The sequence below is a fragment of the Aspergillus glaucus genome (assembly GCF_001890805.1).
Source record: "Aspergillus glaucus CBS 516.65 unplaced genomic scaffold ASPGLscaffold_12, whole genome shotgun sequence".
Classification (NCBI taxonomy): Eukaryota; Fungi; Ascomycota; class Eurotiomycetes; order Eurotiales; family Aspergillaceae; genus Aspergillus; species Aspergillus glaucus.
This window is the reverse complement of record NW_019170464.1, coordinates 434,084-459,417: the sequence shown is the minus strand read 5'-3', so window position 1 is coordinate 459,417 and position 25,334 is coordinate 434,084. Positions and strand designations below refer to the sequence as shown.

Sequence of the window (25,334 nt, the reverse complement as noted above, 5' to 3'; positions counted from 1 at the left end):
GATGAGTCGAAAAGAGTCAGAATAAGTAAGAAGAGAGAAACGAAAGGGGCAGTTAGTGACACCTTTTTTTTGCTGGCCTCTCTTATTCTCGTTATTATTGTTCGTGGGCGTCTAATTGTTTAATGCCTGAGGTAGAAACTCCCACATTATTTGTGAGACCGCTGATTGGCTGTCAGTTTATGCACCGGCCCGGACATTTATCCGACACCCACGTGATGCATAAGCAATGCTAATCCCAATTGGGACTCGCTTGTGCCACCACGTGACACACGTGACACACATATAGCCTTAATGCCTGATTCTGCAGGCCTCAGGCACCAGCACAGCTGCCGACGACCAACTCAGATTCTCTCACTCTTTCTCTCCCTTCTTGTCCGTTCTTCTTCCCCCACCACTTCGACGCCCCAGTCAACCACCCACCAACCCGCATTCGTTCCTTTCCTCATTGATCTTTTGCATTTCCCCAAATCTGGGGTCGCCAAGCTATGGATCGTGAGTATTTTTCTGTTATTTCTTAGCCTTTTCATACGTGTTGCAAAGAGGCGTGCCCGGCTGGGGTTACTTCTCCACGCCTATCGACCCACCGCTAAAAGCTCAAGAGCTTGTACGTTTACGTTGCTGAGGACGTTGATGAATGTTTCTTAGGCTGAAGACTCGTGGTATTTCGTCTCCTGAGTCTGATTCTGCCTTCGAATCTGATTTTTCACTACTTGTCTCATCATCATCTCTTGTCGCGTTTTCATCGCACTCGTCATCAAAATCCATCTTCCTACATCATACCTCATCTTCTACTGGACCTCTTGGGTCTTTTGCTTCCATTTGATTGAAAACTGAGTCGCGTATGTCTGATTTACCCCCTACTGCCTCTTGCATCTCCCTCCGGGATTGCGTGGTGTCTCAATGCTGATTTCTTCGTCGTCGATAGCTACTAGCGTGGTGATCCCATCTACTTTCGCGTCTTCTACCATGGCTGCGGTTGCCAACGGTGACATGGCCTCTCCGGTCTTCGATACAGCCAGTGCCCAGGACGAGTTCGCTGGCAATGATTCAGATAGCAATGCCTCCCATCCTCCTCGCGACGCATCCGAGTCCTACGAAGCTGGTTCCCCCGATGCGGACGGGGATGAAGAAGAATTCACAATGGAGAACGGGGTCCGGGAGAGCAGCCCCTCCAATGATGAAAATTCTTCATCCTCAGAAGCGAGAAGGGGTACCAAGCGCAAATCCTCTTCAATGGATGAAACTCAGTTCATGAGACAGAATCCTGACCTCTATGGACTTCGAAGAAGTGGTCGTGCTCGCAAGACGCTTCAAATAGTTGACTCAGATTCGGACTCGGATGCAGTCGCACCGCGTACACAACGTCGACGCCAGGCCGCACCCCGGCAAAACTCGAAACGTCCCTCCCACTCCGCCACCCAGTCGCCGTTCTCCTCAGAAGAAGAGGAGGACGAGGATGAAACTGAAGATTCGGATAGTGATGAGTACGGAGGACCTCGCGCTCGTGCCAGCAAGGCAAAGCGACGACGTCTGCTGCAAGCCGCGTCAAGCAATGAGCCCCCTCACGGCGAGGTTCGTTTCTCCACTAGAAACGCATCCAGGGTCTCGAACTATCGTGAGGACGATGACGAGTCGATGTTTGAAGATGACCCTGAAGACGTGTTGGAGAGCTACTGGGCCAATGATACGGTGGAAGAAGACAACCGCCCTGCGGTGGATGTCGTCCTCAATCATCGCCTGAAGGAGGGCGTCGATCCCAAGAACACTGACTTGGATCGTCACCACTTTGAATTCTATATCAAGTGGCAAGGGAAGTCACATTATCACGCGACGTGGGAGGCGTCTGAGACTCTCGCCAACTGCCGTAGCACCCGTCGCCTTGACAACTATATTCGCAAAATCCTGTCCGAAGACATCCGCCTTCATATTGACGATGACGTGCCACCGGAGGATCGCGAAAAATGGAACCTGGATCGTGAGAGAGATGTAGAAGCAATTGAGGACTACAAAGTAGTTGAACGCGTTATTGGTATGCGTGATGAAGAGGAGGGCCCCGAGTATCTCGTCAAGTGGAAGCGTCTCTTTTACGATTCCTGCACATGGGAGAGTGAAGAGCTCGTCAGTCAGATCGCCCAACGGGAAATCGATCGCTTCCTCGACCGTTCATCCCACCCTCCTATCTCTGACAAGTCCGAGACCAATCCCGCGACGCGTAAAAAGTTTGAGACCATGAAGGGCACCCCGAGCTTCCTGCAAAACGGAGAGCTGAAAGAGTTCCAAGAGAAGGGAGTGAACTTTATGGCATACAACTGGACCAGGAATCGCAATGTCGTCCTCGCAGACGAGATGGGTCTGGGGAAAACAGTACAGACCGTGGCCTTCATCAATTGGTTGCGCCATATAAGGCGCCAGCAGGGGCCCTTCGTCGTCGTTGTTCCGCTATCGACTATGCCGTCGTGGGCCGAAACGTTTGATCACTGGACACCAGACTTGAACTACGTCGTCTATAACGGCAACGAAGCCGCTCGGAACGTCCTCAAAGAGCACGAGCTCATGCTGGACGGGAATCCCAAGCGCCCCAAGTTCAACGTATTGCTCACTACCTACGAATATGTCCTCCAAGATTCCGCGTTCCTCAGCCAATTCAAGTGGCAATTCATGGCTGTCGACGAAGCCCATCGTCTGAAGAACCGTGATTCTCAGCTTTACATCAAGTTGCTCGAATTCAGATCACCGGCCCGCCTCCTCATCACTGGCACGCCTATCCAGAACAACCTTGCTGAGCTCTCCGCCCTCCTGGACTTCTTAAACCCAGGTGCGATCCAGGTTGATGAAGACATGGATTTGAATGCCGATGCTGCATCCCACAAGCTTGCAGAGTTGACTGAGTCTATCCAGCCTTTCATGTTACGACGGACCAAGTCCAAGGTCGAGTCTGATCTTCCTCCAAAGACCGAGAAGATCATTCGTGTCGAGCTTTCGGATGTACAGTTGGAGTATTACAAGAACATCCTGACCAAGAACTATGCGGCTTTGAACGATGGGGCCAAAGGGCAGAAACAATCTCTCCTGAACATAATGATGGAACTCAAGAAAGCAAGCAACCACCCTTTCATGTTTCCTACTGCCGAGAATAAGATTCTGGACGGGTGCATACGCAGGGAGGATATACTGCGTGCGATGATTACCAGTAGTGGGAAGATGATGTTGCTTGATCAGCTCCTAGCCAAGCTGAAACGTGACGGACATCGTGTCCTAATCTTCAGTCAGATGGTAAAGATGCTAGATCTCCTGGGAGATTACATGGATTACCGTGGCTACACTTATCAACGTCTCGACGGAACTATCGCTGCTGCTTCGCGTCGTCTGGCAATTGAACATTACAACGCGCCCGGCAGCAGTGACTTTGCGTTTATTCTCTCCACGAGAGCAGGTGGACTTGGTATCAACCTGATGACGGCGGACACGGTCGTTCTGTTTGACTCAGATTGGAACCCGCAGGCGGATTTGCAAGCCATGGCGCGAGCCCATCGGATCGGACAAACAAGGCCCGTGAGCGTGTATCGTCTAGTGTCCAAGGACACTGTCGAGGAAGAAGTCATCGAAAGAGCTCGCAACAAGCTCCTTCTCGAATGGATTACTATCCAGCGTGGTGTCACTGACAAGGAGGCGTCTGAAATCCAGACCAAGATGGCTCGTGGAGGCATCGTTGGCGAACCAAACTCGACAGATGATATTTCTCGTATTCTCAAGCGCCGCGGCCAGAGAATGTTTGAGCAAACCGGCAACCAGGAGAAGCTGGAGCAGCTCGACATCGACTCCGTTCTCGCCAATGCTGAATTGCACCAAACGGAGCAAGCCGAAGAGATCCAAGCAGATGGTGGTGAGGAGTTCCTCAAGGCGTTCAACTATGTCGATATCAAGGTGGACGACCTCACTTGGGATGACATAATCCCCAGAGAACAACTCGAAGGGATCAAGGCCGATGAGAAGAAGAAGGCCGATGAACGGTATCTGGAGGATGTCATTGAGCAGAATCGGCCACGCAAGCGCAATCAACCCACGGAAGAGGAAGATACCCGTGAAGAGCGCAAGGCAAAACGGCAAGCTAGGGCACAGGTTAGCATGGATGATGGAAACGAGTCCGACAATAACCATTCCCGGGATCCGAAGCGACCGCTTATTGAAAAGGAATACCGCCATCTTATGCGGGCATTCTTACGCTACGGTGACATTGAGGACCGCGAAGAAGATATCATCCGGGAGGCTCGCCTGTTGGACCGTGACAGAGAGACCGTCAAAGCCTCGCTTCGTGAAATTACCGACAAAGCTAATAATCTGGTGCGGGAAGACATGGACAAGTTAGACGCACTGGAAAGGGCAGGCAAGGTGCCAACGAAGAAAGAAAAGAAGGCGGTTCTCTTCGATCTCCACGGGGTGAAGCGACTCAATGCATACACCATCGTCGAGCGACCCGCTGAGATGCGCATCTTGAGGGACGCGGCGGCCCTGTCGGATTTCAGGAACTTCCGTGTCCCGGAAGCTACCAAGGCTCCGGATTACACCTGCAGCTGGGGTGCACGGGAGGACGGTATGCTCTGTATTGGCATTGCTCGTCACGGGTATGGTGCATGGACTCAGATTCGGGATGACACTGATCTGGGACTCGGGGACAAGTTCTTTCTCGAAGAGCACCGGGTGGAGCGAAAGACTGAGCGGCTTACTACCGAGGATAAGTCGACCAAGTCACCTGGTGCGGTGCACCTCGTTCGTCGTGCCGATTATCTGTTGTCTGTGTTGCGAGACAAGGTTACCAATGGCTCCAGTGTCAGCGCCAGAAGGGCGGTTGAAAACCATCATCGCAACAACCGGAAGAATTCTCGCGCCCCGGCCAGTGCCAGTGTATCGGCATCACCGGCTCCTTCAATGTCCCGTAAGGGCCTGAGGGAGGCGGATAGGTCGAGACATCGGTCTCATACCCATCGCGACAGTGTGGATAGGCATCATACTCCTGATTCTCGTGCCAGATCTGTACATCACAATGACCGGTCTCGTCGGGTCTCGGATGCCTCAAGCGAAGAGGTGCGTCGGCGCAAGAGCGGCGAGAATGGTAGCTCTGGGAAAGAGGATATGTCTCGGTTGTTCTTCAAGCCCATCCGGGAAGATCTCAAGAAGGTGTCTGCGGTTACAAAAGAGAACTTTGCGAACAAATTGGAACGGGCTTCGGAGTTACGGCGTCTTCTCGGCTTGATTGGTGACTTTATCCGGAAAACTCTGCATGGCGAAAAATCGCTACATTCCCTGGAAGTACGGTTATGGTAAGTTGTCCTGGCGGAACAAGATAGGGTCATGGTTACTCACTATATGATAGGGATTATGTTTCGGTCAACTACTGGCCAAACAAAGACGCAGGGGGAGCCAAGTTGCGCGAAATGTACCAGAAACTGCATGCGCATGCGGCCAAACCCGTGTCCAACGGGAATTAGATGAGCATGAGCATATTTCGGCATGTTTTATTATTGTACGGGCATGATCTCTTCTTATTTTGTTATCTTTTTATATGTGTCATTTTCTTGCGATTTTGTGCAATCGCTTTCTGGTGGTGCTATCCAGCGTTTTCTGTTGCGCTATATCTCCTTTTTGCTTGCAGCGTTTGGGTTACATGACTCTTTCGTTTCTTCCTGCCAGGACCATCCAGTCTATATATAGATGGACCTGGCAAGGCCACTTGTTGATCATGCGTTTCTTTCGTTTTGCTTGTCTGTTTCGAGGTACATATGCATTGATTGGGACAGCATGGCATCCGGCGTACGGGGACGATTCGACGAAGCGCAGAAAGCGCAGAGGCGCTTTTTCATCGTTTTTTATATGAAAGATCTACTTGCATGGCGTGGTGGCGTTGTTCAACTATACTTTCCGATTTTGTGTTATATATTCATCAAGTCTTGGTCCCTGACTTCCTGACGCAGATATTGTTTTATTCATATGCCCGCATAGTTGGGACATGGGGTCCAATGTACTATGTTTGGGTTGGTCATTTCCGCTTCGTGTATCTTATGTTCATCAGGGATTCGTCTTGGAGTTTGATTGGTATCTGATGTGTTTTATATTTTGGTATGAATTCAATTCTACTATGATATCTCATTCCCAGTTCGGCTGTACATCAAATGCAACACTGTTCCCCAACTTGACACTCTTCAGTTCTTCCAGTGAGACATCGTCCGGCGCTTCGAAGCTACTTTCGTTAGTTCTTGAATAGTGAAAGATGAGTATACCAGACATACGTAGTAACCAATAGCAGAGGGAAGTTCGGGCTCATATGATACCGTTGGATATCAGTAGCACCCTTTTCACCGAATTTGCCTTCGATTCTGGTGACCGTCTTTTATTAGAGATCTCTACGCTACTTCTCTATATCTATACCCTAAGATAAGATGACGTTGGAACATAAGTTTACCGGAGAAAGGACGTATGATATGGCGATAATTGCGCGAAAACAAATGTATTGGCAGAGAAGCATTCCGCGAAATCCGAAAGAATACAATTCAAGATATGATACCTCCAATCAAACGCCAGACCCTAGTTCCGGTGTGACAAGAGTACAAGTACTCCGAACAAACAAACAAACAAGATAACCCTAGTCTAAGGTATGCATGCATGCATTGCAGCACATCTGACTTATCCGCCCGATATTCGACCCATCCGACTTTCTGATTGATCCATGCAGTGGTGATCAATCCATTTATACATAGCTAGTACAACATCTCGACGATAGTATGGATACCCTCTCCCAACCATACATCTTGCAAATCGCTTAGGAAAATGTTTTCCGGTGCGCAGAAGCTGGGCTTGTTAGTATCCAACCATCATATTGGTAATAGAATGGCAGAGTTAGTGACAGCGACATACATGGTAGTGAAGATCAGATGGGACGATGCATCTGTAACCTTCGGTTGGATATCCGTGACACCCAACATACCGAATTGAGTTTCTAGTCTGGGTGACATTTTAGCACTCTATATGAGTATAATATAGCGGGCAGACAGGAAGGGAGAATGGTATACAATTGGTAAATAACAGGTTCGTATATGTCATAAGCTCTATCGCAGGAATATATGACCGTGAGTTTCTGGAATGAAACCCAGAGTTAGTTGAACTTAACTTGACTAGAATTGCGTGCTTAACGGACGTACATAGGGAAAGACCATTTTTGCGGATATTTTTGAGTTTTTGTTTTTGTCCTTGGGATTCTGGACTGAGATGACGGTTTCTTGAGAGATCCCGTTTTTATATACCCAAGATTCAATTCGGGACTGATTTTCAGCTGACGGGGAACCTGCAGCGATAGCCAAGTAGGCAGCATACAGAAAGGATCACCCTCGTCTGTTTGATTGGATACCTCAGGAAAAAGCAGAAAAAGGATTACTGACAAACATGCACAGCGCCAGAGTGAGATGGATTGGTACTACATAGATAAACGCTAGATCTGTACTTGCCCTTATTCGGCAATGAGTCAAAAGACCAATAGATTTGTATCCCTATAGTACTCCGTAGAGTAGACCTTGATCTCAACTATATCTATACTGCCTGTATTCGCCCATCGGCTGGATATCAGTCGTGATATTCTCACCCAGAATTACATCCTTTAGCTCATCCAATGGGACGTCGTCCGGCGCCTCGAAGCTAGGTTGTTTGTTAGTCGCTTCGTTCGTCCTCATAGGAACCAAACATACCTGCTAATCGAGAGCAGAGGAAGGCTCGGACCCACATAGGATGGTTGGATGTCCGTGGCGCCTAGTTCGCCGTATTTGGTTCCAAGTCTAGAAACGTGTACTTGTTAGGTACAGTGTACTTAGAGAGGAAGGAGTATAGATAACTGACATTTCCTGGATGTCTTTGTCATATGTCTCGTAGGCGGCGTAGTTGCCATAGCGGATTAGGAGTTTCTTCCGTACATCATTAGTTTTGGTAAATCGAAGGTATAGAAGGAGGGAAGGGTGGAGAATGAACGAACGTATTTAATGTAGTCGGGCATCTTGCACAGTAGAATTCTTCTTTCCGATGGCCGAGAGAGTAGAGAATGGAATAGTGATTACATTGTAGACTCAGTATAGATCTATTCTTCTTTGTACCCTAGAATTACGTTAGCCTGTAAGCCGAGGGAGCAAAAAACTGCGGTGAGATGAGCCTGATAAGAAATTGGGTATGTAGGATGTAGCATCAATCACACAAGAATGTGATGATCCTGCAGAATGCAGTAAGCGATGTTAGTGACGGTGAGAGGAACAGGGTAGCCGGAGAGATAATTCTGCAGAGTCCGGAATAGGATAGAATGGTGAATAGGCTACTCCTAATCAAGCGCTTCTATACTCCTGTACTTTGCAATCTTTGATGTAGTCAATGGAGTGAAATTTATTTCTACTCCGTAGTTGATATCGCTCATATTCAGATACATACGTAGATACCAAGGTATCAACCAAGTGTAAACCTATTATACTCCTCCACAGGCTGAACATCAGTCGCAATACCTTCCCCCAGCACTACATTCTTCAGCTCACTCAACGGGACGCTGGCCGGTGCGTGGAAGCTGGAGTAGTTTGTCAGCTTGCCTAGAGATGAAGAATGGCAAAAGACAGACAAGACATACCTAGTAATCAGAAGCAGAGGAAGGCTCGGGTTCATGAAACATGGTTGGATATTCGTAGCGTCTAATGCGCCGAATTTGGTTTCGATTCTATAGGTCAATAGCATGTTAGTCGAATTATGATGTATAGAGATCGGGGAATGGTACATTTTCTGCAAGCGGCTATCATATCTCTCGTAAACGACGTAGTTGTCGTAGCGGATCATGAGTTTCTAAGTTGAATTAATTTTGGTAGACCTCCGTATCCAAGGGGTGGACGAACGTATTCGGGCATATTGCGCGGGATGATTGTTGTTTTCTTCCGGGTTAATTGGAGAGAAACAGAAGAATCGTTGTATTTTATGGAATAGACGCCGTCTTACTTCTTTATACCTAAGATGACGTCGGGCGTAAGCAGACAAGGGCATGAAACAAACATCTGCAGTGAGCAGCCTATAGACAAGAGCAATATAATATTACGCAAAACATGTGATGAGTTTGCAGAATAGATGCATAAATCTGTGCTAACAACAGGGAATACTAGTGAAATGTTCCAGAAAGCCCGAAACAATAGCATAGAAAATAGGATATTGCCGATCAAGACCCTAGTCTCCGTTTGAATCCCGAACAAACTGAAGACCCAACCCTACATTGACGGCATGCATGAATGACATACATCAGCCCCTCTCAGCCCGATACCCGTGCATTAAACTCCGATTGAATCATGCATTCAACCCACAGAACTAGGACAACGGCTGAACTATAGTCCTGATTCCGTCTCCCAACCATACATCTCGCAAATCGCTAAAGAAGACGTTGGGTGGCGCCCCGATGCTAGTTTCTATTAGCACAGTCGATAAGATGACTCTGAGAAAGCATAGACATACGTGGCAGTGAAGACTAAATGGGAATATGGACCTGTATCTCCCGGTTCGATCTCCGCAACGCCTAATTGAGTGAATTTGGTTTCTAGTCTATGTGTCCAGGGTTAGCGTAAAGTTATAAGTAGCAGAGAAAGGGGGAGTACATATGGTAAATATCACGACTGTATATGTTGCAAAAGTCCTCATTGAGGAACTGGACTGTAAGTTTCTAGAAGTGAAGAATCGGTTAGACTTGGCTCGACTGGAGAGCGAACGGACGGACATACATAGTAGAGGGTCATCGTGCTTGCTTGTATAGCTCGTTCTGGATTTGATAATGTCCTGAAGTTGTCCTGAGATCTCATCTTTATACCCAACATTCAGGATTCGATACTAACTTCAGCTGACACAGAGCTGCATTGAGGCGCTACGTATCATGCAGAAAATCGTCACTTCATAATTGGGTACTTGTGGAACTAAGCATAAGCAGTCATGGTCAACATGCATCCCGTATTAGTTGTACGTGGAAAAGAACCCCGAACAGCATAAGAAATAAACTACGTACCTCTAAGCACCAGATCTGAAGCCCTTCTTTAATGGTGTCAAGTTTCTTCTATTTGATATCGCTTTATCCAGAGAAGTGTAGATACATGTGAGGATACTTCCCAAATCAACGCCTTCTATATTCCACCATCTGAACATCAGTAGCAATACCCTCCCCCAGCTTCACACTCCTCAGTTCACTCAATATACCGTCCGGTGCCTCGAAGCTAGTCTTGTCAGTTCTCCCCTGACATCCCTTGTACGAAAACATAGATAGACATACCTAGTAACCAGGAGTAAACGGATACTCGGACTCACATAACACTGTTGGATATGCGTAGCGCCTAGTTCGCCGTATTTTGATTCGAGTCTAGACATGTTAGAGCGTGATTGGTTTTGAAAGATGGAGGAGTTTTACATGTCTTGGATGTCTTCGTCGTATTTCTCGTAGGCGTCGTAGTTTTCGTAGCGGATTTGGAGTTTCTGGGCTGGTTAGTCCTGATAGATTGATTCAAGTAGGGGTTGATGGACAAACATATTGAACATAGTCGGTCATTTTGGCGAGGATTTCTTTAGCTTGTTTTTGCTGGTTTTTGAGGATAGAAAAAAAGTGGATGCAACAAAGAGCTCATTATCTATGTACCTTGGAGATGACGCGCAGGATGTAAGACGAGGGGAAGAATAATAGGAAACAAACTGCAGGGAGCCGAGCAGGCAAATCATGCAAGATGTGATGGTTGTACAAAATGTTTGCGCGACAGTAGCAGGGAATCACATATACTCCGGTAGTCAGAAATTGTATTAGTAGAGAAGTATTCCGTAAAGCCCGAAAGAAGCATAGAGAATAATAAGATGCTTCCAATAAAAACGCCATTGTAGTTCCCATATGAAACAAACCGCCCAAATAATAAAAAGGAAAAGAAGACCTAATAGTCCACAGGGAATTTTTGCCCGGGTTGATAAAAGTAATCCGTCTCTTTCAATTGCCTTGCATCCTCCTCGGGCATCAACCCCTTCTCGAGCTTATACCTCTTCAGCGCGCGCTCAGCTTCCCTCGGGGGTGTCGGAAATAGCTCATTCGTCACATCATTACTCGTGCCCTCCCTCTCATGCACACCGACAATTGTCCCGAACCAGCGCAGTTCCGCATCGATCACGTCGTCAAAGACACCCTCCTTCTCTAACCAGGATTGTTTGCGCTTCGGAATTGTGCGCTCCCATTCTGCGCGCAGGTTCTCGCCTTCCTTTTCTGCCCAGTGGATCTGGCGACGCAGGAGACGGTAGAGGTCTCGTGGGGGGAGGGAAAGTTCGTGCTCGTCGAAGCCGATTTCGGGGCCGTATTCGGGAAGGTCGATGTCGATATCGCCTAGATCATCATCGATGGTTGGGACTGCGGGTGGGTGTTCTTCAGCTGCGCTTTCGCTGGCGTCGTCGCGCGGTGGTTGGGTGAGCTTGAGCTTGATGCGTTGGAGCTTGCTAGCTGGGGTTGCAGTGGGACCACCGATGACAGGAAGAGAGGTAGTGCCTTTGAGAGCCTCGAGAGGGCGTAGTGCTTCGGCTTCATGGACGGTTCGCATGTGTTTCGTTAGGGCGTCTGAGCGGGTGAAGCTGCGATCACATTCTGCGACTGTTAGTAACAAGGCACGCAGGCAAGTAGGTCTCTGGTAAACATACCCGGCAAAGAACAGTAAAACGGCTTCTCTCTCGTATGACTCCGCATATGAGCCCTCAACGCATACCCACTAGCATGCGTCTGCCCTTTCCGATTACAATCCGCCCACTCGCACGAATACTTCTTCTGTCTCGACCCAATATGCTCATTATGAATATGTCCCACCAAATCATCCATATTCCCCAAATCCCCCAACTCGCACCCTTCCCATCGACACACCGTCACCTGGTCACTGCCCTGTCCGCTGTAGTCCTCCTCCTGGCTGTTCCCCAGCAGCGCGAGCGTGGTGGGCGAGTTGGGGATTTCGCCGGACGTGTCGGAGGAGATGGAGGTTGCGGGTGAGGCGGGCGGTTGCAGGTCTTCTTGGTCTTGGTAGGTTGTTGAGATGGGGGTTGTGTTGCCATCCTGGGGAGCTATGCCGGTGCGACGGCGTTTCGAGGGAGGCATGTTGGTGTTGGTGCTGGATGGGATTGCATCTTCGCGGTCTGAGATTTCGTCCGAGGCGATGGACGAGAGGGGGGAGCCGGGGGAGTCCATTGCGATGGTATTGGAGTGAAGACGCGACAAATGAAGGATTGGATGTGAAGTGCAGGTAAAGAGTGAAGGGGTGAGGTTAGAGTTGGTTACTCGATTTACTGATGTGACGGTTAGCAGGCGGCCGAAAAGGGCTACTTCGGCGGCCGTTTTAGGAGTCCTGCTAACCAACTCCCGTCTTGGCATCAGCTGAGCGTATTCCCACGGCCACGGGTTTTCCCTCCACGCCAGGCCACGGGTTTCATGTCCCTCAAAGGGACCTTTTGTTATTTTCTTGTTCGACATCACCTACCTAAACGCTCTTGCTGCGGTCGCTGCGGAAGGGAAATGTTTTTGGCTCCCCCCCCCCCCCAACCATCATGTTCTCTCCAGTTATAAGTCCCATTGTGCCAACCATGTCCTTTCATGCTTCTATCCTTCCTCCCATGAGCATCTCTCACAGCGCTTCCTGTCCTTTCAAAGTCTGTCCTTGTCCACAAAACCGCTGTTATCCTCACCTTCTTTATTTCATACTCCAGGATTTCCTTTGTTTGCCAGTTCCCCACGGGCTGTGTCGACCATGGCGCCTCGCTCCTGACCGGTCAGATCTGATGACAAAGAGAATCAGACTGATGCCAGCTCCAACCTGACCAAGATCTTTTCAGACAACAGATCTGATAGTGACTCCACTAGCGACCTGGAACTTGATAGTGAGGATTCAGATGATTCAGATGAACCTGGTGACAATATCTCTGATGATGAGGACCAGCTGCCTTGTGAACACTATCTGGCCCAAGCATAGAGCTTGGATGTCTCCCAGCTTCAACAGCAGCGGTACAGCAACGTCACTCAGGAAAAACCCAATGAGACCTGCATGTACTGGAATAGGTAGATAACTCTCTTGACCCTCAGGCTATGTTGAAAGCTCACTGGTGGATTATTGGCAGATATTGTCAGTACATTGGTGTCAATCTGGTACAGCACTGGCAATGGATCTCAGACTCAGATGAGATAGTCTGTTTCCTGTATGCATTTTTCAGCTGGTGGTGTGATATCCATCATGGCAAGAATGGTCAGCACTGCCCAGGCATTGGATACAAGAGCTCACTTGAGTCATTCTGGATGTCACGGGCTCGGAATAGAAGATAATATTGAACGGAGTTGCTCTTTCATATCAAAGGCTTCAAGAAGATTTCTACAACTGGGCCAGTACTGGATTGCCCAGAGAAACTTTACAGCCTTGGGGTACTGGATGGCAAGGGACAGCAGGAACTGAAACTAAAGGATGTAATACTAGATAAATTTGTGTTCTGTCAGGTGGAGCAGGAGACTGCCAGATATCAAATTGCCTTGGAGAAGAGACTGACGGCATCTGTGGTGCAATCATGGATGCATTGAGGCAGCAAGATCACAGGCTTTGATCAAGTTGCCAGGCCATACCTTCTTCAATACACTGGAGCAAAGGAATTCAACAGCAGTGGTGAGTATTCATCAGCCCTTGAGCTAGTTAGGTAGCTAGACCTATGGATAGAAGAGGTTACCAATGCTCTCCAAAATGTCATCCTACAGCACGCAGATATCCACACCTTCATCCAACATTATGAGGTGGATGTTGATGTTGATGTTCAGGGCATCATCCACAAAACAGGTTCTCAAACACCACTGGTGTGATTTGCATGCTCCTTGAGTGCCTCAATTGACCTGAATTGACCGTATAAGCTCTCTTCTGAGGAATCCAAGTCCCTCAATGAGCTCCCTGTGGTCGTGCACGGCAGGACACAGTAAACAAACGCAAGCGGAAATGGGATGACCGCAAAGCCAAGTTAGAGACCGTGCCAATATGGCATCTCAAGCCGCCTTTGGCCACATTGATGAAGGAGCGCTCTCCAAGCACCATTGTCATCTACGTGAAAAGCTGGAATCTTTCCAGGATCGGACGATGGAAGCAAAGGGAAGTATAACAAAGCTGTCCATGAACTGCGTAATGAGAAGCAATGACAGCGGAACCGACGGATCCGGGAGAATCTAGAGTGGTATAGGAATGAGCAACCTGTGATCGACCTTGAATGTCAACTGGCAGGGAAGCTGGTGGATACCAAGGTAATGGGGGCTCTGGAGCACAAGGGTTTTATGCCTATAATAATAATCTGTGGTATGGCCACGGGGCACGGTGGTATCCAAGACGTTGTTAATCGGACTGGCTATTTATCCAACCGATCTCTGTGGCGAAATGTGGCCCATCCCAGAATTATGTATTTTGCTTTTCATTGCATTGATTATGGAAAGAGATCCGATACGTCGTACTCCATATTAACTTCAAGAAAATGACTAAATGGAAACCAGTACCCACAATTATCAGGATTGCGGCTGGATCAAACTGTCGGGCCGGTCCTAAATGACTTTACTCCACCTGGAACCTCCGCACAGCTCGAATTCCCCGCCCACCACAGACGTCGATATCAGCCATCAGGGCAGCGTTGAGGCTCTGAGCCGTCACAACAAGCGGGGAATTCTGGATCGTATTGAGAATGGCTTTGCCAGCCTCAGTCTTGTCCAGGCTCTTCTTTAGAGCATCCGACTTCTGAAGTGAAGTAAATGTGCCGGGAATAACCAGATACCCAGCAAGGAGCGCCCAGTGTGCGAACTCGGCAACTAGGTTTAAGTACCAGGGAACTTCATCAAGAAGCATCTGCTCATATCGGGTTTCGATGGAATGTAAGGTGTTGGCCCGATTCACAGAAACATTTTCATGGGGAGAAGATGGGGCCTGAGAGTTTTCCATCTTTGTGGACATTTTGAATAACTATGAAGGAACGGGTCTTCTTTAAGTACTTATTTAAGACCATTTGAGTGGGGCAAGCCTAATACGAGTACTGCTTCGGTGGCCATTGGTTCCATGTTGTGTTAAACACGTTCCTAAGAGTAATACAGCCGAATTGTTTGATGATAGATCTAGTTATATATTTTCGCTACAACACCAGCCATCTACCATAAAGATACCACGCACCGAACAAAAGGGCCTATAATTTTAGCCACAAAAATGTGAAATGTTAAGACTCTTGCAAGAACAAGGCTTTTTTTTGGAAAATTCAAGGGATCTGGAAGTTCGGCTTACTGGCAATTTAAGCAGAAATTGTGGGCAACTATTGTTGAAGTTTCAAACAATATGGAGAGGACTTCCCCCAAATGAAACTCTTCGCCTGATAATTTTAAATGATGACTTGATGCAGCATTGTCATCATTTCGGCTGTGGATGGCTATGGACGGCTTTAGACGATTTTAGAAGACCGCCCCGGATCCCGAGCCGGGACGGAAAGGGCTCCCCATCCTCAACCGTGAAGATGGTTTACCGGTTCTTTCAGCTATTTTACATTTTTATTTGCAAGACCTTAATAATAATACAGGTTATCGGCTTCAGGTGGCAATAAAAATCTCACACCAAAGCTGTCCTGGATTGATTTACCGATTATTCAGTCTTTTGCATTTGTTAAAGCAAGACAGGATATCGGCTTTAGACGGCAATCAAAAGCCCATTATGTCAGAGCACATTGTATAACCCTAAGTTTTGTTCAAGACTTGGAGTATAAATCCACCCTTTCTCACCATGGCATCCCCCCTTGGTTTTTTCTTCATTCACAAACAAATCACTGTTTCATAATATCTGACCAAAAGACAATCTATTCTCTTTCACCCAACATGTGTACTCTCGCAACGAAAGGTTCTAGTTACAAACACATTACAGTCAAGAGCCTCCACCCTACATTCGGTGCCGAGATAGGTGGTGTGGACTTCTCCAAGCCAGTGGCCGACGAGACATTCGACGAGATTCGTGCTGCTGCCAGGAAGGTAGGTTGGAATTCTGATTTCCTTTCACACTTGACCACCCTCGATACCGCAGAAGCACTTGGAGGTTATTGCGCCTCCCCCTCTTCCCTTCTCCTCAGGCGCCCTCCAAGCCCGGCAAGGTTTTAAGAATATTGCGGTTAATGACAAATGATGCAAAACAGTTCGGCGTTGTGGTGTTCCGCAAAACCTGCCTCACGGATGAGGGCCACATTGCATTTGCAAGACAGTTTGGGGAACTTGTTGATGTGAAGCCGTACATTACTGCAGGTAGACACCATCATTATCAACCCGTTTCACCGCCGACGACTTCCCTACATTAAAACTCAATGATGATGCTCAGCACAACTATGCATCAGTGTTGCAGGCCACAATCGAACTCACCCAAATCCTCCATAATGGCCATGATATCTTGTATTCCTGCAAGACACGTACCTGGCAGATGATGCTTCGCGGTGACTATAATCGATATTTGGATGATTTCCGTAGAGCACTCTCAACGTGGCAGGATTCTTGGGGGAATTTAAAGGCGCCCCCCCGACTCCATCATACGCTTCGTACCTTTTATGAATATGTTCGTCTATATGTAAATGCTTTTTCCTTTCAATCAGTTCTCTCGAGAGCAAGCGCGGACAACCAAAGCAAGGCTGTTAGACCGTCTCCATCCGGTACCAATCAAGTGCCTTCACCCTTCTCGCATGGTATCATGGCATCTGCGGACGGCGTCTATATTTTGGAAGCAGTGCATGCTGCCAAGGAAATCTTGATTATAGCAACCGAAACAGACCCCGCTACACATATTCGCTACATGCCTTTTCGTTTCTATGTGTAAGCTTAGATCACACAGGAAAAAATAGAGCAGTGAGCTAACTAATAAGTACAGTTATATCATTTACTCGGCAGTATTCTTACATAAAGTCGACGTGTTTGACGCCTTGTCCACAGCGGAACACCGTGAAATTAGGGATCTGGTTAGGCGGTTTCTTCATGTGCTAGATGATGCGGTGACCAGCCATTGCCATGTCGCCTTTCGGTATGGCAAACTCTTGCAAAAACTCTGGTTTGACGACGCAGGTGCTACAGGAACTTCATTAGACAGTAACCGTGAGGACCAGGTCAACCCAGAAGCTTCTCTCCCACACAAGGAGTACTCTTTCGGTTCCACTCTTGACAATTCAGGCGATGCCCCCCCGTCTGGATTAGATCTGCAAATTCCGGAAGCCAATTACAGACTGGTGCCAGAATTCGATCTGCTTTACCAGAGCCTTTTCAACCTAGGGACGGATCCCTTCAGCTCAGAGTCGGCCGCAGGGATGGACTTCAGGATCTAAGGAAATAAGTGCGCAAAAGTTTTGACCAGGTACATGCATTTCAACTTTTGAGTACGTAGTCAGCGAATCATTATCTCACACTAGTAGAAGTTAGTGAGCTTGTTAGGTATAACTAATCACTTTAAGGCAAAATGTTCCATAAACTTGTCAAAAAAAAAAAAAAAAAAAAAGGATAAGGTGGTTCATTTGCCATCTGGCTTGACTGCCTTGAGCTGCACCCCAAGATCCAGTCCGACTTCTCTAGACAGACTCTGTACCCTGCTTTTTACTTTGAGCAATCGTACAAAGTGTATTAACAGGGCGAATGCACCATGGCACTGCGCTGGTCTGTAGAAATGGATGCTTGCAAATTCAGTCAGTAGCAATACAACAATGACTTTATTCAATGACTTTATTCAATGACTTTTACCTGTAGGAGGTCATCAGCGGTTGTTGTCAGTGGTGCATCGGCGAAATCCTCAGCAAGCAGGCTAATCGTGCCACGTACTCTAGTTGGTTGCCCAAACCGAAGCAGTCTCCGGGCTGCGTTGCAGACAGCCTGAATGTCTTTGGCCTTGCTATGTATGCTACTTTTAGGCTTCTTCAGAAGAGACTCGCCAAAACCAGCTGCAACCAAGTCATCTAAATTCTGCATTGTGCTGAATTGGTTCTTACTGATTTTCACATCGCCCCCTTCAGTTATTAAACCATTTTCACCTGTCAGGCCACCATAGCAGACGTCCAGGTCTTTGTGGAGATATCTGAGGCCTTCACGGGTCTTTCAAAAACGTCAGTTTAAGGGCTTTACATTTTTTTTTTTTTTGTTCATTTAGAGCTTACTGCTTTGCAAATCAATGCCACCTCCACTTCACTGAGTTGATATACTGGCCAGAGCTGTTCAATCTCATTCAATGTGATACCCCAATGTCCATAACAAAAGTAAACATTGCCTTTGGCAACAAATATCTCCCTAGCAATCAATAAGCTAGGGTGGGAAACTTAGGACAAATGATAAACAGGGATCTCTTTTCCTTCAGCATTGCAATGGCTGATGTACTAACTGGCGACCCATCTTTGAACTCAATGGAGTCAATTCCCCTCCATGAGCGACCTAAACCAGCAAAAAGTCGATCTTGCTGGTCATATGGTGAGCCATGCTTAATGAATTCACATTTTCCTGTGTCTTGCTGCACTGGAGTCGAGGGGAAGGCTGTCCCAGGTATGATGGTCAACCTGTGAACAGGCAAATCAAAAGGTGGATAAAGTGTCACGGGCTCGGAATAGAAGATAATAACGAACTGAATTCCTATCTTGACTATTGTAGCCATCAACGAGAATATCGAATCTGGGAAGGGAAAATGAGAGGAAATCTCTCTGGCGAGTGCAGTCTCTATATAAGCCTTTGTGCGATGCGGCTTGAGCCCTTGTTTGTCCATATTGCTTGTATGGCATCTTTTGGCATGTTGGCAATGTTTGTCTGGTCGTTGAGCCATCACATAAAGCTTCTGTGCTGTGATGGCTCACACATGACAGCTCACATATAACGGCCCAGCACTGCATCAACAGATGATACATCACAAATGCCGCTATACAGCCCTGCCACCAACAACCCCTATAAAAAACCTCTTCATTATCCAGATAGATTTCCTTTTCTCTTTTCTTCTCCAGATTCGATATTCTCGTCGATGGCTACAATAGTTTAGATAGGAACATTGATTCAATATTATCTACTATTCCGAGCCCGTGACAGCTATGGCTATTTACTCTAAGACACTTTGTCCAACCGCATTCTGATGTCAAGTGCCGCCAGACCATGGCAGCACAGTCAACTGAAAGATATAGTCTAGGTAGAATGGCTGCTCTTGCTCATCACCTTGGCTTTTCATCTGATGAAATAGACACCCTCTGAGCTCAGGACTTCAATCGTGCCGATTCAGATCAAATGTTGCGAGAATTTTGTACCAGTGGCTTTTATCAGATTGATGAAGGAAAAGTGAGAGCTATAACCACCCAACTTCAAGAATACTGGTGAAACCTCAAACGCATCAAGGAATTACCATGTGATGTACCAAGTTTCATCACAGACAATGTGGAGAGTATGACACGTCGCAGGTATAACAGCCCACTACAGGATGAGCATGAAAGAGACCGCTCCTGTCTTTTCTTGGGCTATGTGTACAGTGCCGACTCACCATGTGCATGATACCTGACCTCTTTCGCTGTGACAAGGGAAATATTTTTTACTTTTTTTTTTTTTTTTTTTTTTTTTTTTTTTTTTTTTTTTTTTTTTTTTTTTTTTTTTTGGAAAGCTTCCTCTTTACGATATCTTTACTAGAGAACTGAATACATCTGATCCCAAAATACAAGGAGCTAACATAGATGGATAGGCCGAAAATCAGGCTGGTGAGCCTGTGAATGAGGGAGAGGAAGCAGTCTCTGAGCAGATGAGTCTGGTTGAGCCGGCTGAGCTTGAACCACATCCACCAGGAACTCCAGACCGCGACAGAGAGTCCAATTCCCATTGGAGCACACCACCTAATGACGATATTCAACCTCGGCCGTTGAATCAGAATCAGGGATCTTTCCATCCCAGTACATCAAGCTCCCCTGTTCAACCCATGGAAGGTATAGAACAAGATGTCCCCTTGGCAGCTGGGTTCGAAGATCATATTCATAAGGCACCCCTGGAGACAAAAGCAGTGATTTCGCTGCATTCAAAAGTGGCCGACATACTCCAGGTGTGGTATAAGTCAAGAAATACAAGCTTAATCATAGTGAGACCTGTCCAACCTAATTTCATTCACTCACCTCCCTTGAAGGAGATCCAGAACAAAGAGCCAGATTGAGATGAGGACGTGTGTTCTGATGTGATTAAGCTCTCCTTGATGCCTCGTACAGATAGTACTTACTCTAGTACAGCTGGTAAACCAGGTTGGCAAGAAGATAGAGCAGATTGGATGACTAAATGATTCGCAGAAAACGGACGTCTTGATGCGAGCTCAAAGAGGGGGTTTTGTTCGATGGCACATTCTGAGTACTGAGCAACAGATCATATCCTCCACATATTGGGAGTTATATTGGGAGGGTTGCATGGACGTGTTTTCTATCTCGGTTGGCCTCGAGGTAAGTTCACTCTCTCCAGATATTTACAGCTAGTAATAGTCTATGCCACAGGAGCGTGATTCGGGGGTGATGCCTATCGCTCTGGAAAATACACAGCTTTGTATGGTTCGTTGGTTGAGAGATATGCACATATTTGATCCTCACGCTTTCTAGCTTGTTCGAGATCTCGGGTCCGACCTGGAGCAGCTTCAGAAGCTGAAAAGGTCCCAGGTGGTTGATATCTATTATGGACTTGAAAATGCTAGCTTTGTGCTTGAGCAGAAACGAATTCAGAAGGTCCTTGAGGCAGAAGGTCATTTTTTGATGAAGGATCCTTGCGGAATGTTGCAACCCCGTTGGGTGGGTGGAACAAAAATATGTTGCTTGACTTGCACGCACTTGGACTTCCAGTCATCTGGAAAGGTATACAGGGAGCTGTGAATTATCTCCGCGTCCTAGACGTAGATGAGACAAGCCGGTTTCTTGATCCCGTTGCGAAGCGTATCGGACAGGTATTACTCTACATTAACTATGAGGAGCTCTGTAAGCACCCGAAAGAATATTGCCCTCCTCAACATCAAAGCCGACCGTGACCTATGTTCTTAACTGTATCCTTGATGCCTACCCTGATAATCCTCGCATATCAATGTCACCGAAATCTCGTCGTAATAAGATATCTGGTTATGATGTACGAGGCAGATGGTGGTGGAGGCTTGCAGGGACCTTGGAAGTTGGCATGGCCGGAAGCAACAACCAAAAACTCAAAAGTCGCTGATCAGCTGGCGGACCACGCGTGAAGGGGCCTATAATTGCAATCGTAAGCAGCAGCACGACATCAGGGGGTGGCGTGGATAGGTCAATTTCCAATGAAGCGACAGTAACAAGGTCTCAATATCTCAATCGTTCAGATGACCCGTCGGCCACCCCGAGAGGACTGGACGACGCCATACTGGAAAAGGGCAATCGTTGGATAACGCGGCATCTTGGTAAGAGGGCAGTGCACCGGGCGAGGCAGACAGGAGGGGGAAAAAGAGAAGAGAAAGTGCGTGGTCCTTCGAGGGAGAGATGTCGGGCTTATATAGATGCAATGGATGCGTTCAGGCGGCATGTGAGCGGCCCAAAAGCAGCGCGAGGCGGCGCTATCCCTGATACAGTAGGCGCCATACCGCAAAGGGTAATGGTATTCCTATCGACGGTAGGCGGTAGGGATCGGCAGAAGAGCGGTTCAATGGGAGCCGTTTCTGGCGCCCCGCTGACTGTCACAACATTAACTCTGTATCCAAGTCGACGATATCGGCACGTGACGAGGCTGGTAAAACTCGCGCACAAACTCCGTTTCCACAACTCCTCTCCCACATAATTACGGGAATGAGACCATGCACCCTACGCTGAGAATGAGCTACAGCAAACTAATGGTGAGTACAACTTATTTCACAAGCTAATCACCTGCATGATGAACAAAAAAAAGAATTCTGCAATACAGACAATCTCCGCTCCAAGTGAGCTGTGAGATTGCATGTCGACATTCTACACTTGATCTGATTGCCAACTTTCCCTGGTGTCAAAGCACATTACCAGTCAATTACACAGCTAACATACAAAAGTATTCATACAGACAAATACAATCATACCTATTAGTACCGCTTCCCAACAACGCCATTCTCCTTCAAAATCCCCTCAATCTCCGCCATCTCGCTCTCCGAAAGCCGCGGCACCCCGTTCAAGTTCTGCGTGACCTTGTCCTTCGTAGAACCGCCCGGAATCGGGATAATCGTCGGCATATCCTCCCTCTCACTCAGCGTGAGGATCCAAGCCAGCGCAATCTGAACCGGCGCCACACTCTTCCGCTCAGCAAGGCTCTTGACCTCCTCAATCAGCTTGAGGTTGTGCACCATATACTCGTCCTGAAACTTTTGCATATTGCGTCGGTGGTCACCCTCAGGGAAGGAGTCTTTGCTTGTGAAGGCGCCGGTGAGCGCGCCCCAGCCGAGAGGGGAGTAGGCGGCGATGGGGATGTTGAGTTCGTGGCAGGTTTTGGCGATGTCATTTTCGAGGATAGAAGTGTCCCAGAGGGAGAATTCGACCTCGACGGCCGCGATGGGGCACACCTTGGCTCTGTAGACACAGCGTAAGCATTTGCAACAACGTAGGATAAATGGGTTGGAGGGGAGAGAACGCACGCCCGTCGAATAGTTTCCGCATCAACTTCAGTCAACCCAACGCCTCCAATCTTCCCCTCCTCCACCAACTTCCCCAGAATGGTGACCGTCTGCTCAACACTCGTATTGGGATCCTGCCTCGCACACTCAAAAATATCAACTTTCTTCTTCCCATCCAACACCCTCAGACACTCATCCACCGAGCGCCTGATGTTCTGCTCCGATCCATCAGGAAGCAATTGTCCCGGTTTCAACCCACCCTTGATACCCAGCACCACCTGGTCCGCCTTCTCGGGGTACTGCGAAAAATAGGCATGCAGGAGATGCAGAGAGTTGAAGCCGGGGGTACCGTAGAGTTCACCGGCGTTCCAGAAGTTGGCGCCGTGGGTGAGCGCTGTGTCGAGGGTCTCGAAGCTTTGGGATTGAGGGGGTGGGGTGGGAGTCCAGGTTAGTCCTGGAATATTAGTATGGGGGCTCAATTGCTGTGGTGGTGATGGTTGGGGGCATACTCATTGTGCCATAGCCGGTGGCACCGACTTCGCGGCCGACGAGGGAGGGCATTCTGATGTTGAGCAGGGAGAAGATTGGATAGAATCAATCGAGCTAGTGGATATGTTAAAAGGATGTACGGAGTAGAGAGAGAAGTAGGTGTATTCTGTATAAATAGGTTCTGATCTGGGCACTAACTCCTAACTCCATCCGTCCGGGGATAACGGATTTAACAAAAAACCCCAGCCCTCAACGTCAGGATTCAGAATTGACATCACTCGTCTGACAACCACAATTCATCGCTACTATCCAGCGCATTCCGGATCCGTCCGGAAAGGGCATCAAACAGCGAATCCCAGAGATCATCCCCATCATCCTTGTCAGCATCTGCAGAGGGAGTCGGGGTTGCTGACGCCACGGGCGTTATAGGCGTCACAGTTACTGGTGTCAATGTCGGTGTCGGACTCGACAATGCCGACGAGGAGGAAAGGGCTTTGAGATCGGAATTCGCCCACCAACCGTGTCTCGACGAACTCGGACTCGAACTCGGTGTCGGTGTCGGTGTAGCGCGTAAGCTCGACGATAGCGCCGATGCTGACATCATCTCAAGATCCCAGTCCGCCCACCAGCTGTGTTTTGTTCTCGTGGTTGAGGTCGCACTTGGTGTTGGGTCTGAATTCTGGGTTGGAGCCGGTGTCGTTGTCGGAATCACATTCGCTCTCGAGTATTCAGTCGCCTCTGGAGTCGGTGAGGGTGACGCAGACGAGCTGGGGCTGGGATCGAACGAAGAAGAGATATTGCCAAGGGCATCGTGCTTGTTGTCAAATGGGAAGAAGCTCTCGTATAGACTCTGGAGACCGATGTTGGCGAAGTATTTTGAGAGGTAGTCGCTAACTTCGGGGATGAGTCTCTGTCAGTCAAGGGTTAGCATTGTTTACTTATTGATTAGCGGGAATGGGCCGTACCGGGGATGGAGAGCGATGGTGTAACGAGATCGGATGAGCTTGGAGGAGGGGTAGGAGAGAGAGGAGGGTCAATAGGGTTGTTAGTGGTGTCATTTTTGACACTATACAGAGTCCTGTGGACATGAGAATGGTCAATCTGACTGAAACCTGGGGAAGGGGATATATGTATGTTGTGCCGTTGCTGTGCTGTGAGGAATGGAATGCATTCTTGCAGCAGTATACAGGAGTTTCAGAAGTGCAAGGTGTGGTATTTGTAGGGAGGAATCTTAGTGGCAAGAGAGAGACAGAATGGTAAAACCAGTGTCTTTAGAAATAGTTCAATTGTGCTAGAATATAGAACACAGAGAATAGAGATGGTAGAGATGTGATAGTTTTTTGTTGTCCGTATACATTTCATTACCCTTTTGGGATGCGGAAATATGCTTACATAATCCATATATGTAACTAAACTTAACTAGTTATTTTCCGGAGATTTTAACATGACATTTTCCACTACTCTATCTCTACACCACCACTCTCTCGAGTCTGCTCTGTACTCTGCTCGACTATTCTACATAGCCAATGCTATTCCGAGCAACTGCCGACAAGTCTCAACTGTCACTATCTCCAGTCAATCACATCACATCAAACTCTGCCTCTTCCGTAAGTCCGTACATAGTACTCCCAACTCTCAACAAGAACTTCAACACAAATACAATACCCACAGTCAATTCGTATGCATCTACGTAAGTCACCAGGCAGACGCAACAGGGTCTGTGGCTTACGTATTCGGCGGCTACAAAAGCCCTGGCCGGAGGTTAGTGTTTGTGGTTAGTGTGCTGGGTTAGTGCGATCTAGTGATAAGATCCACTGGTGACGAGTACTCTTTAGTCCGGAGGAGTAAGATAAAGATAGAGTCAATTCAAGGGAGTAAGGTATACTGGTAAATATAGGATAGAATAGAAAACGACAGAGTATAGTTTTGAGTAGAATGGTGTAGTAAAGCCTAACTTGTATGTACTCCGTGCATGGCCATTGATTGATGGTTCCGGATATCTACCGATATCTCTCTGATTCAAGCAGATGCAGATACGACACGTCAGGCTAAGCCTTGTGGCTGTTGACAGCCCTAGGGTCCTACTTACGTACGCAGTGGGCCAGGGTTCTATCTAACGCAGCAACATACTCCGGAGTCTAAACGAGGACTAGATGCCCGTCTAGCAAACGAGTCCATACGCTAAAATTACTTTTTTTGTTATTTTTTTTTTTTTTT

The 25,334-nt window shown here is 47.7% G+C and overlaps 18 protein-coding genes across 18 annotated transcripts; 7 read left to right on the top strand and 11 right to left on the bottom strand.

Annotated features, from left to right (window-relative positions):
* Positions 1 to 187: 187 nt before the first annotated feature.
* ASPGLDRAFT_406441 (uncharacterized protein) lies at positions 188 to 1,124 on the top strand. The gene is made up of 3 exons (XM_022545243.1): positions 188 to 492; positions 653 to 839; positions 926 to 1,124. The coding sequence occupies exons 1-2, from the start codon at positions 292 to 294 to the stop codon at positions 821 to 823; spliced, it is 372 nt and encodes a 123-aa protein (XP_022400191.1). The 5' UTR covers positions 188 to 291; the 3' UTR covers positions 824 to 839; positions 926 to 1,124.
* Positions 991 to 5,486, top strand: ASPGLDRAFT_67123 (chromatin-remodeling ATPase CHD1; the record flags this gene model as incomplete). Its single annotated transcript, XM_022549093.1, has 2 exons — positions 991 to 5,318; positions 5,372 to 5,486. The coding sequence occupies 2 exons, from the start codon at positions 991 to 993 to the stop codon at positions 5,484 to 5,486; spliced, it is 4,443 nt and encodes a 1,480-aa protein (XP_022400190.1).
* Positions 5,487 to 5,619: 133 nt separating this feature from the next.
* On the top strand, positions 5,620 to 6,214 carry ASPGLDRAFT_406451 (uncharacterized protein). The gene is made up of 2 exons (XM_022545244.1): positions 5,620 to 6,114; positions 6,202 to 6,214. Exon 1 carries the CDS (start codon positions 5,710 to 5,712, stop codon positions 5,962 to 5,964), a length of 255 nt encoding a protein of 84 aa, XP_022400189.1. The 5' UTR covers positions 5,620 to 5,709; the 3' UTR covers positions 5,965 to 6,114; positions 6,202 to 6,214.
* A 479-nt stretch (positions 6,215 to 6,693) lies between these two features.
* ASPGLDRAFT_406232 (uncharacterized protein) lies at positions 6,694 to 7,377 on the bottom strand. Its single transcript, XM_022545239.1, has 4 exons — positions 7,194 to 7,377; positions 7,065 to 7,129; positions 6,910 to 6,996; positions 6,694 to 6,843 (listed from the first exon to the last, which is right to left on the bottom strand). Exons 1-4 carry the CDS (start codon positions 7,206 to 7,208, stop codon positions 6,753 to 6,755), a joined length of 258 nt encoding a protein of 85 aa, XP_022400188.1. The 5' UTR covers positions 7,209 to 7,377; the 3' UTR covers positions 6,694 to 6,752.
* A 125-nt stretch (positions 7,378 to 7,502) lies between these two features.
* Positions 7,503 to 8,072, bottom strand: ASPGLDRAFT_48039 (uncharacterized protein). The gene is made up of 4 exons (XM_022546811.1): positions 8,015 to 8,072; positions 7,882 to 7,946; positions 7,734 to 7,820; positions 7,503 to 7,683 (listed from the first exon to the last, which is right to left on the bottom strand). Exons 1-4 carry the CDS (start codon positions 8,033 to 8,035, stop codon positions 7,569 to 7,571), a joined length of 288 nt encoding a protein of 95 aa, XP_022400187.1. The 5' UTR covers positions 8,036 to 8,072; the 3' UTR covers positions 7,503 to 7,568.
* Positions 8,073 to 8,357: 285 nt separating this feature from the next.
* ASPGLDRAFT_58598 (uncharacterized protein) lies at positions 8,358 to 8,966 on the bottom strand. Its single transcript, XM_022548325.1, has 4 exons — positions 8,907 to 8,966; positions 8,792 to 8,856; positions 8,648 to 8,734; positions 8,358 to 8,587 (listed from the first exon to the last, which is right to left on the bottom strand). The coding sequence occupies exons 1-4, from the start codon at positions 8,916 to 8,918 to the stop codon at positions 8,473 to 8,475; spliced, it is 279 nt and encodes a 92-aa protein (XP_022400186.1). The 5' UTR covers positions 8,919 to 8,966; the 3' UTR covers positions 8,358 to 8,472.
* Positions 8,967 to 9,366: 400 nt separating this feature from the next.
* ASPGLDRAFT_36235 (uncharacterized protein) lies at positions 9,367 to 9,788 on the bottom strand (the record flags this gene model as incomplete). Its single annotated transcript, XM_022544667.1, has 4 exons — positions 9,367 to 9,457; positions 9,511 to 9,597; positions 9,651 to 9,715; positions 9,774 to 9,788. 4 exons carry the CDS (start codon positions 9,786 to 9,788, stop codon positions 9,367 to 9,369), a joined length of 258 nt encoding a protein of 85 aa, XP_022400185.1.
* A 124-nt stretch (positions 9,789 to 9,912) lies between these two features.
* ASPGLDRAFT_48037 (uncharacterized protein) lies at positions 9,913 to 10,617 on the bottom strand. The gene is made up of 5 exons (XM_022546810.1): positions 10,565 to 10,617; positions 10,448 to 10,512; positions 10,313 to 10,399; positions 10,052 to 10,256; positions 9,913 to 9,962 (listed from the first exon to the last, which is right to left on the bottom strand). Exons 1-4 carry the CDS (start codon positions 10,583 to 10,585, stop codon positions 10,157 to 10,159), a joined length of 273 nt encoding a protein of 90 aa, XP_022400184.1. The 5' UTR covers positions 10,586 to 10,617; the 3' UTR covers positions 9,913 to 9,962; positions 10,052 to 10,156.
* A 187-nt stretch (positions 10,618 to 10,804) lies between these two features.
* On the bottom strand, positions 10,805 to 12,317 carry ASPGLDRAFT_48036 (C2H2-type zinc finger protein). Its single transcript, XM_022546809.1, has 2 exons — positions 11,704 to 12,317; positions 10,805 to 11,650 (listed from the first exon to the last, which is right to left on the bottom strand). Exons 1-2 carry the CDS (start codon positions 12,236 to 12,238, stop codon positions 10,956 to 10,958), a joined length of 1,230 nt encoding a protein of 409 aa, XP_022400183.1. The 5' UTR covers positions 12,239 to 12,317; the 3' UTR covers positions 10,805 to 10,955.
* Positions 12,318 to 12,534: 217 nt separating this feature from the next.
* Positions 12,535 to 12,924, top strand: ASPGLDRAFT_48034 (uncharacterized protein; the record flags this gene model as incomplete). The annotated part of the gene is made up of 2 exons (XM_022546808.1): positions 12,535 to 12,815; positions 12,880 to 12,924. A coding segment is annotated over one exon (224 nt), but the record flags the coding sequence as incomplete, so codon positions are not given.
* Positions 12,925 to 13,343: 419 nt separating this feature from the next.
* Positions 13,344 to 13,733, bottom strand: ASPGLDRAFT_48033 (uncharacterized protein). Its single transcript, XM_022546807.1, has one exon. It carries the CDS (start codon positions 13,599 to 13,601, stop codon positions 13,410 to 13,412), a length of 192 nt encoding a protein of 63 aa, XP_022400181.1. The 5' UTR covers positions 13,602 to 13,733; the 3' UTR covers positions 13,344 to 13,409.
* Positions 13,734 to 14,454: 721 nt separating this feature from the next.
* On the bottom strand, positions 14,455 to 15,068 carry ASPGLDRAFT_48030 (uncharacterized protein). Its single transcript, XM_022546806.1, has one exon. The coding sequence runs from the start codon at positions 15,006 to 15,008 to the stop codon at positions 14,616 to 14,618; it is 393 nt and encodes a 130-aa protein (XP_022400180.1). The 5' UTR covers positions 15,009 to 15,068; the 3' UTR covers positions 14,455 to 14,615.
* Positions 15,069 to 15,834: 766 nt separating this feature from the next.
* ASPGLDRAFT_48029 (uncharacterized protein) lies at positions 15,835 to 16,263 on the top strand. The gene has a single exon (XM_022546805.1). It carries the CDS (start codon positions 15,911 to 15,913, stop codon positions 16,184 to 16,186), a length of 276 nt encoding a protein of 91 aa, XP_022400179.1. The 5' UTR covers positions 15,835 to 15,910; the 3' UTR covers positions 16,187 to 16,263.
* A 71-nt stretch (positions 16,264 to 16,334) lies between these two features.
* Positions 16,335 to 17,388, top strand: ASPGLDRAFT_127866 (fungal specific transcription factor domain-containing protein; the record flags this gene model as incomplete). Its single annotated transcript, XM_022540746.1, has 2 exons — positions 16,335 to 16,883; positions 16,936 to 17,388. Coding segments are annotated over 2 exons (1,002 nt in total), but the record flags the coding sequence as incomplete, so codon positions are not given.
* A 391-nt stretch (positions 17,389 to 17,779) lies between these two features.
* On the bottom strand, positions 17,780 to 18,439 carry ASPGLDRAFT_26392 (uncharacterized protein; the record flags this gene model as incomplete). The annotated part of the gene is made up of 3 exons (XM_022543554.1): positions 17,780 to 18,145; positions 18,208 to 18,337; positions 18,429 to 18,439. 3 exons carry the CDS (start codon positions 18,437 to 18,439, stop codon positions 17,780 to 17,782), a joined length of 507 nt encoding a protein of 168 aa, XP_022400177.1.
* A 1,691-nt stretch (positions 18,440 to 20,130) lies between these two features.
* Positions 20,131 to 21,039, top strand: ASPGLDRAFT_405649 (uncharacterized protein). The gene is made up of 4 exons (XM_022545236.1): positions 20,131 to 20,289; positions 20,344 to 20,490; positions 20,542 to 20,595; positions 20,644 to 21,039. Exons 2-4 carry the CDS (start codon positions 20,359 to 20,361, stop codon positions 20,908 to 20,910), a joined length of 453 nt encoding a protein of 150 aa, XP_022400176.1. The 5' UTR covers positions 20,131 to 20,289; positions 20,344 to 20,358; the 3' UTR covers positions 20,911 to 21,039.
* A 1,039-nt stretch (positions 21,040 to 22,078) lies between these two features.
* On the bottom strand, positions 22,079 to 23,288 carry ASPGLDRAFT_48022 (aldo/keto reductase family protein). Its single transcript, XM_022546804.1, has 3 exons — positions 23,138 to 23,288; positions 22,650 to 23,082; positions 22,079 to 22,584 (listed from the first exon to the last, which is right to left on the bottom strand). The coding sequence occupies exons 1-3, from the start codon at positions 23,187 to 23,189 to the stop codon at positions 22,104 to 22,106; spliced, it is 966 nt and encodes a 321-aa protein (XP_022400175.1). The 5' UTR covers positions 23,190 to 23,288; the 3' UTR covers positions 22,079 to 22,103.
* On the bottom strand, positions 23,267 to 24,435 carry ASPGLDRAFT_48019 (uncharacterized protein). The gene is made up of 2 exons (XM_022546803.1): positions 24,083 to 24,435; positions 23,267 to 24,027 (listed from the first exon to the last, which is right to left on the bottom strand). Exons 1-2 carry the CDS (start codon positions 24,173 to 24,175, stop codon positions 23,392 to 23,394), a joined length of 729 nt encoding a protein of 242 aa, XP_022400174.1. The 5' UTR covers positions 24,176 to 24,435; the 3' UTR covers positions 23,267 to 23,391.
* Between the last annotated feature and the right edge of the window lie 899 nt (positions 24,436 to 25,334).